Genomic DNA, 8,151 nt, shown 5'->3' on the forward strand with positions numbered 1-8,151 from the left:
TTGAATTTTGCCGATTATTTATGGATGGATTATTGACGAAAACTGAGGTATCACTGTATATGGTTTTCTTCTGGTTAATCTCATTCTATAACTAGCATGATGAAGGATTCAGCAGACAGTTTTCGGATGAACCACCTTGTTGAAATCTTGGTTTATTTTCCAAGCTTTGAGTTGATTTAAAATGCTTAATTGCATTTTTTACAGTAAACCTACTCTTTTTAACTGTTTTTCCCAATTTCTGAATATGATTTGTTAAGACTACATAAATGTTCAATAATTTTTTTCTTCTATTGTTTCAGTACCTCCATTATTCATTTTGGTAATAACAACTAGATTGAAATAACAATAATTTTCATACCTGATAAGGTTAAAAGAAACATTGAAATTCATATATTTACCATACTGACCATAAAAAATGACATGGATAAAACTAATTTGCTTAAATATCATTACTGCCAATACTTTTGTCCATTCAAATCATGTATATAAATATACTATCTAAGTTTTCAAAGCCAAAAATACATAAATAATATTTTTGTTTAGTGTTATTATGTGATAAAAAACATCTAATTATTATGTGAAAATTTCACAAGGCTAGAAAGTTTTTTACTATTAAATTTATACAAGAAAATTTAAGAAATGGCTGTGCATCAATACTTTTGTCCATCATTGTAACTGTCTAAATATTCTACATCTGTTGATTATTAAGAGTCTGCTACTTGCAGTTTGGAATTATCACAAATCAATCAACTTCTTGTATTTCCTTCTGCAAAATTTTTGTTGTTGTTTCTTGTCATGCTAAAGTTCTGAATTTCTCAAATAAATAAATAATTGTTAGAAGGATGAATACACTACCTAGAACGTGTCTGGTTTAGATAATTTTTTTGACTTTTAAATAATGTTATTGATTTTCATTAATGCAAAACTTGCCAATATGAACTGTTGTGCAATTGATGATAAAATGATAATGCAAAACGACTTCTTCATTCACTCAGAATAAGCACATTTTTTCAAAGTTGTAAAAACACGAAACAACACACAAGAAAAAGCTGTTTTCACAGATATTTCAGCAAGTGTAAAATGACAATGTCTCCTGTTCTAGTTTATCATTTTGAAAGTTGATCATCATGAATGTTTACTACAGTCTTGCAGAAATCCTAATTGTAATCTCTGTTTTAAGGATTAGTCAACTTTCAATTTTTTTTAAATTAAAAGATGCCTATATTATATGTATGATTTATATAAATTGATAATGATGCTTGTTGTAAAACTTTCCTAAAAGTGGAGAATTTTATTTGAAATTTTAAATACTGGTAAATACATATTTTTGATATTGCAGTTTTAAGGAAATCACACTTACAAATGGCAAATTTTGTGAAAAAATTACAGAAAGTTTATTTTAATATTATAATTTAATAATACATTTTAATAATACTTTTGTGAACCTTTCTAATCTGAACTTAATTCAAATCATTGAATTTAAGCCACTTATAAATGCTATTGGTTTATTTAAAGGTTTTTTTTATGATGGAGGAAATGTATGAGGATTCTTATCCATATGATGATGTGGAAGATAATTATGATCAAGTGTACTTGGAAGAAATGGATGCAAATTACTTTCAAGATAATATAGAAATAACTTATTCAATACAGAATATTTGGGAAGATTGCCTTCATCCAACTTTGAACGATGGATTTAATTCTTCCTTTCGTCTGCTTATGTGTTGTCTTTTATTAAAATTTATAAAATCATTAAGTGAGTACTTTTGAATATATACAATATAAATTTCATATACAATTATATTTATATTATGTAAATTTTAATTAAATAAATATATTGAATATATTTAATGTTTCAAATGTTAATGATTTAAAAATAATTTTGTATAAAGACTGCAAGTAGTAAGGATAGATAGATATATTATAAATGAACAGTTAAATATGATTTCAGTATCTAATGAATACAAAAAGAAATTGAATCATATAAAGCAGTGGTCTTCAAACTTTTAACATTCATGGAACATTCTGGGCCCACCAGTGGCCAAGCAGTTTTGTTCCCTGAACACTAGGAGTTTAGTCGTGAGTTCGTGCATGGGCTGGCCACATGGTGTTTTCCAGGTTTTCTTCACATCTGTAATGCCTGAATAGAGGCCAGTTATCCTTAAAAAGTCCACCCAGAAGGCATCCCCTAGGTCAGGGGTGGCCAACAGTTTTTGCCCCCAGGCCGAATTGGAAAGAAAAGTTTTTTCACAGGCCGAACCAGAGGCTGTCCTAGGAAGATTTTAAGGTGGTGCGAGATCTCATTGTGGTGTCACCCCGTAGAGACTAAATTGTACATAGAGATTACAGATACATTTTTTACATTATCATGCATTATCAACATTCTATGCTGTACTTGAGAGATTTGTAATGGAGCGTTAACTCTAAATGCACAGTGAGTTGTTGACCTTTTTTTTTTTTAGGCGTCAGAATTTTTCAAGCTATTCAGACTTGAGTAGCTAGTATTGAAAGATTAATTGCAGGCTGCATAAATTCATTAGATAGGCCGTATGTCAGCCATGCCTGCCCTAGGTAGATCGCCCAAGTGTTGCATTTCTGTAACTTAACAAAACAAACAAATAAGGAACATTCTGTCTTTTCTTAGAATTAATTTTGCAGAACACTAAACAATAAGTTTTAAAAAAGTAAAGGATGTATGTGAAAGACTTCAATTCTGTTTTTATTTTTAATGTAAAATTAAACATTATCAGAGAATATAATTTAAAAATTCTGTTTTAACAATATTATTTTAATTTGGACAGTTAAAATAGTTGTCAAAATTTTAAAAAAATTATTATGAAATAAGACAGCTTTATGAAATTATTAAAATATAAGGTGAATCTAGACTAAATTGCAAGGAATTATTTAAAATATTAATTTAAAAATTTGAAAACATAAATTTCCACTTTATAGATATTTATGCTTATTGAATTGTAATATGCATTTGTTATCATTATTTCTTAATTTGATTCTTATATAAGATTACATTATCATAATAGAAAAAAATTGAAACTATAGAAGATAAAATCAAAGATAACACTTGCCAACACAAAAATGCAGCAAATTTTACTGTAAACTAACATTTTCATTCACACATTATTAAACTCATGTTCTTAAAGATGTTCTGCTTATTTTAGAAATGCTTTGAGAATTCTAAATGTTTAATTTAACTTTACTGTTCTATTCTGCGGAATTAAACCTGAAGATGTCCATTTTATATGGATGAAAACATTAGTTTACAGTAAAAGTTTTCTGTTTGCTAGATTTTGGTATTGGTGAGTGTTATCTTTTAATATCTATCCAGTTTTTTGAAGATTGTATCAAAGATAAAATGCTTTTATGTTTATAATTTTTTTTTTTTATTAAGAAGTCGATTTATTTAAATAATTAATTTGTATGTTTTTCATAAAAATTTTAGTTTTAGGATAAAAATAGTTGATAAACAAATTTATTATAAAATATTTGTTTCTTTTTATTAGATTATCTTCCTTCAAGTGTGATACATTTAACATCGGCTGGAACTGGACTGTATTGTCTTTATTATTTTTTTGAAGAATTAATTATCTATGTAATTATTTTAGCAATAATAGGGTATTTAACACTAGCAATTGTACATATAACATTGAGGAGGTACTGTGGTTATGTATGTTTCGCAGTATGTTTTACATTTTTAATTATTTGGTGAGTTTATTAATTATAATTAAATTTATAAATTGTTTTTAAAATTGTAAAATTTAATATTTTTAAGAAGCTTCAAGTTTTTAATTTTTTTTCAATATTCATTATAGTGAATTATTCATTGTTATTCCAACTCAGTGGCATAGAATAAGAGGTAAGACTATTAACACTATAACACTATTAACACTATAAGACTAATAACACAGGTCTGCAAAAAAATTTTTTTCCAGTTGCATGGGACATTTTTGCTGAATTATGTTTTAAAGATCAGAGATTCTAAAAATGACTTCCATAACATCCCATGACGTATAGGTTTTTTGCAAAATAAAAACAAATATTTGATAAAAACTCTTATTTATTACAAAATGAATTAAATATATTATATTTTCTTACAACTAATCAAAAAATTGTTTCTGATATTTATATACAATTTTAGGTGTATTTTTTTTTCTTATGACATCTTTTCTTCTTCTCTTTGATGCTTCTCTGAACTCGTTTCCGATTTCCTTCTCTGGTTTCTCAATTGAGCATCCAACAGTAGTCAGTTAACATACTGACATCCCATTTTCCTTGGTAATGTCTCTCGATATCACGGGCATCCTGGTGAAATCTTTTACCCTGTTCTTAACTGCAGACTCCCAAGTTTTTGGGAAAATAGTCAATATGGGAGTGTAAGAAATGAACTTTTAAGCTCATCTTGCATCCTTGAACTTCATACACTGCCAGCATGCATTGTACAATGGTTTTGTAGTCAGGGTCCTTGGTATTCCCCAAAAACTTATGCACTACATTCTTGAAAGGGTTCCATGCTTCTTTTTCCTTTTCTCCCATTGTTTCCAAAAAGAGGGAATCGGGTAAAGATAAAGGGGATGTTGACTTTTCACTGTGTATTCACTACAAACATAACAGGAGTTGTTGGGAGAAATTACACACCTGCGAGCCATATTCCAGAAATAAAAATACAAGCACAGTAGTGTTCGAATGCTAGATATAAACTGAGTGTGGCATTAGATGGCCAGCGAGATACCAAAATTATTTAGCTTGTTGAAACATGATGTAATCCAACAGCAGGTTGTTTATATTTATTCCTAGTATCCCAGATAACATGTCAAAACATGCTCAACCTCACCAGTAATATTACTCACTATCAACTTTTAACCTGTTTCTACACGATCATGCAACCTTCCTCCTAACGCTAAAACTACTTAACCCACCTCCCCTACCATTACTCTCTTCAACTATTAACATTTTTTATTTATTTATAGTTAAGTCCAGCTATAATTTATATAATTAATGTGAGAAGTCTTCATTTTAAGGCCATTTTTTAAATAAATAAATAAAAATACTAAATTTTAAGTTAACTAGGAATTTTACACTAAATACAAACAAAAACTTGAGTGTAATAAAAAAAAATTGACAAGATGGAATTTTTTTGGTATTTTTTTTGTTTTTACCAAGTTGAAATCTATAAGAAAATGTATGAAAATCCTATGCAGTTTTTTACTTGCAGACCTGTGTAATTAATATTAAAATTGTTATGTTATAGTTATAAGTTTTTTTTTAAATAGTTAAAAATGTATAAATGTCTGAAGTATTAACATTATTGTTATATACTTGTATCTTTTATGTTGAAATATATGAATTTATTTTGTAAAACATTCAACTTTTAATTGAAACAGATTCTTTAAGTCTTTTGATTAAAATTCTACATGCTTTTAAAGTTGTAAAAGTTATTTTGAATTACACACTATACAAACAAATAAACTGGAACTTTTAGTATATATGTTATGGACCAAGTGATTAATACGGGCGTTATTCATAATGACCAACAAAATTGGACATTGTAATAAATTTCAATAATTTATCAAATTGACTGGTCATTATGAATACTGCTATCACTTAGTTGGGCAAATTGATAATAATACTTTGAGGAGTTATCCGACATACACTAGCCAATCAGCACTCACATCTGAGTTGCATGTGTGTACTGTATTGCGTTTAGTACCGAATTTGATGGCAATCGCGACTGTTTGTGCTCCTGACAGACTCCTCCTGGAGGGGCAGCCACCAGCAGACAGCCGATTGTTTAACAACACTAGTTATTGATTCACGGTAGTTGTTGAACACGCATATCAATAACTGGTAATGTTAAACAATCGGCGGCCTGCTGGCGGCTCCCCTCTGGGAGGAATTCGTTGAGAGCACAAACAGTCACGACTGCTGCCATGATGGTGCACATAGGTAAAATTGGTAGCGTATTGACTAGCATATGTCGGATGATCACTCCTCAATGTATTAATATCACTTTGCCTGACTAGGTGATAGCAGTATTCATAATGACTGGTCAATTTGATAAATTAATCAATATTTATCACACTGCGTGCCTTTTTGGTCATTATTCATAATGCCTGATTAATTGCTTTTTCCACAACATATACAAGAAAACATAAACATTTTCATCTTTACCAATAATTAAAATTATTTACAGGTTTTAAATAACAGATAGTATTTTATATTTCATTCTTTTCTGTATTATGTGTTGTTCAAATTATTAAAAAAGAATTAACATCAATTTTCTTGCTGCTGTTAAACTTCTGACAAGAGAAGGCTTCCAACTTGTAATCACATTTTGTCATGAAATTTTGTATTTAACCCATTTTAGCAATGATAAAAATAATGAATCTAGTGAGAATTTACACAAATGTACACATCAGCCATTTCGAGAAGGGTAAAAATTCACCGTTTTATAAATCATTTTTGGAGGTGGTACCTGTTTTATGACAAAATTTAATCATAACAAAAACAGTATGAGCCAATGTAAGTAATAGTGTTTTGTAATGGGAACAAAAAATTTTATTGTGAAGAGCTTAATTTTTAGCATAAAATTGTGGAACATTTTTGCCAATAAGATGGCCAAGGCAAAGTGTTTTATCACAATGAGTACACAATAAAAAAGCAATGTGTTGCTTTTTTATTGCGTAGTGAGCTATTTTTATTATGAATATTGGCTTCAAGACACTTTCAAAAGATTTAAAGTTATTTTTATCTCCATTTTCTAAAACATGGCTGTAAATTGTCAATCACTCATGAAGCATTTGATCACAATTTAGATTAATAAACAGAATCTCTTTGAACTGGCATTCTCTCTCTTTTTTCTCTGACAAATGACAATGTACAATGATGATTTAATTTTGACTCCATGTATAGGTCCATTTACAGGTCATTTACAAAATTTAACATCTAACCCTTCATAATAGTTGACATATATATTTGCATAAATTATCACAATGTATAGTGTTTTTCTAATTCTAAAATAGGTTAAATACAAAGGTTCAAGGCAAAACTCAATTTTAAGTTGAAGTCTTCCCTTATGAGTATAATGAATAAATCAATGATAGCATTTGTCATTTAATTCTGATCATTTGTATTTTGTAAAACAAAGAAAATAAAGTTTATTGTATTATAATATAAGCTTTCTTTGTTTTTAGGGTCACAAATGATTTTAGCTATGAAAATCATTTCTCTAGGTTTTGATATTGATTGTTCACTAAAATTTCCTTCATTGATTGAATGTATTGGTTATTACTTCTGTGTTGGCTCCATAATATTCGGTCCCTGGGTTAGTTTTGCAAATTATATGAAATTGTTACAAGAAAGATCTGTGGTAAGTTTTAATTAAATTATTTTTTTGTACAAATATTATTTTGATAATTTTTTTATTTTATCTATTTAAGTAGTATGAATAAAGAGTTCTTTATTCTAACATAAAAATTATTATATATGTGAGATCCAAATAGCCCCGGGTCTAAAATAATAATTNAATCGTAGCTATTTATTACTATCCGGACTGTTTTTAACAATTTATATTAGTATATTTTTAAGTGCCGTAAAATAATGACAATAATTTTTTAATATTATATGAAAATTTATTTTGTTGTTATATAAGAAATGTGAGATCCGAATAGCCCCGGGTCTAAAATAATAATTTAAAAGGAAAGTAAAATCTTTCCCAAAAAATATTCTTCATTTGGATGGAAAAATATCGTTTTTCTAGCGTGGGAAAACAGCTAGGAGAGTCACTTCCTTTGACGGAAGCATGAGCATCCTCTGATTTTCCCTTTTCTGCTAAAAATCTCGCTTCGATGGGAACTATCTACCCCTCATTTCTACCCCTTCCCATCCGTCCACGTGGATAAAGCCTCGACTGATAATTGGTCGTAAATCAGAAGATATATGCGAAGTTCAACCGAATTCGGGGAGTTCGTCAGAAAATCTCATAGAGGAGAGACGTCTCCCATATTGGCTCCACATCGCCCTTAGGAGTTCTGAAAGTGACAAGACTCCATTCAATTGTTCTCTAAGGCCAACGCCTTAAGAGTTCGACCGTAGATCGGAGAATGAAAGGACTCCGTACATATGCCAGCAGACCAACGC

The 8,151-nt window shown here is 29.1% G+C and overlaps 1 protein-coding gene across 1 annotated transcript; it reads left to right on the forward strand.

Annotated features, from left to right (window-relative positions):
* Positions 1-1,322: 1,322 nt before the first annotated feature.
* LOC111616324 (protein-serine O-palmitoleoyltransferase porcupine-like) lies at positions 1,323-7,486 on the forward strand. Its single transcript, XM_023357749.1, has 4 exons — positions 1,323-1,756; positions 3,519-3,720; positions 3,828-3,871; positions 7,206-7,486. The coding sequence occupies exons 1-4, from the start codon at positions 1,495-1,497 to the stop codon at positions 7,394-7,396; spliced, it is 699 nt and encodes a 232-aa protein (XP_023213517.1). The 5' UTR covers positions 1,323-1,494; the 3' UTR covers positions 7,397-7,486.
* The last annotated feature ends 665 nt before the right edge of the window (positions 7,487-8,151 follow it).

This window comes from Centruroides sculpturatus, unplaced genomic scaffold, assembly GCF_000671375.1.
Source record: "Centruroides sculpturatus isolate CEXI.00-Female unplaced genomic scaffold, Cexi_2.0 scaffold3173, whole genome shotgun sequence".
Classification (NCBI taxonomy): domain Eukaryota; kingdom Metazoa; phylum Arthropoda; class Arachnida; order Scorpiones; family Buthidae; genus Centruroides; species Centruroides sculpturatus.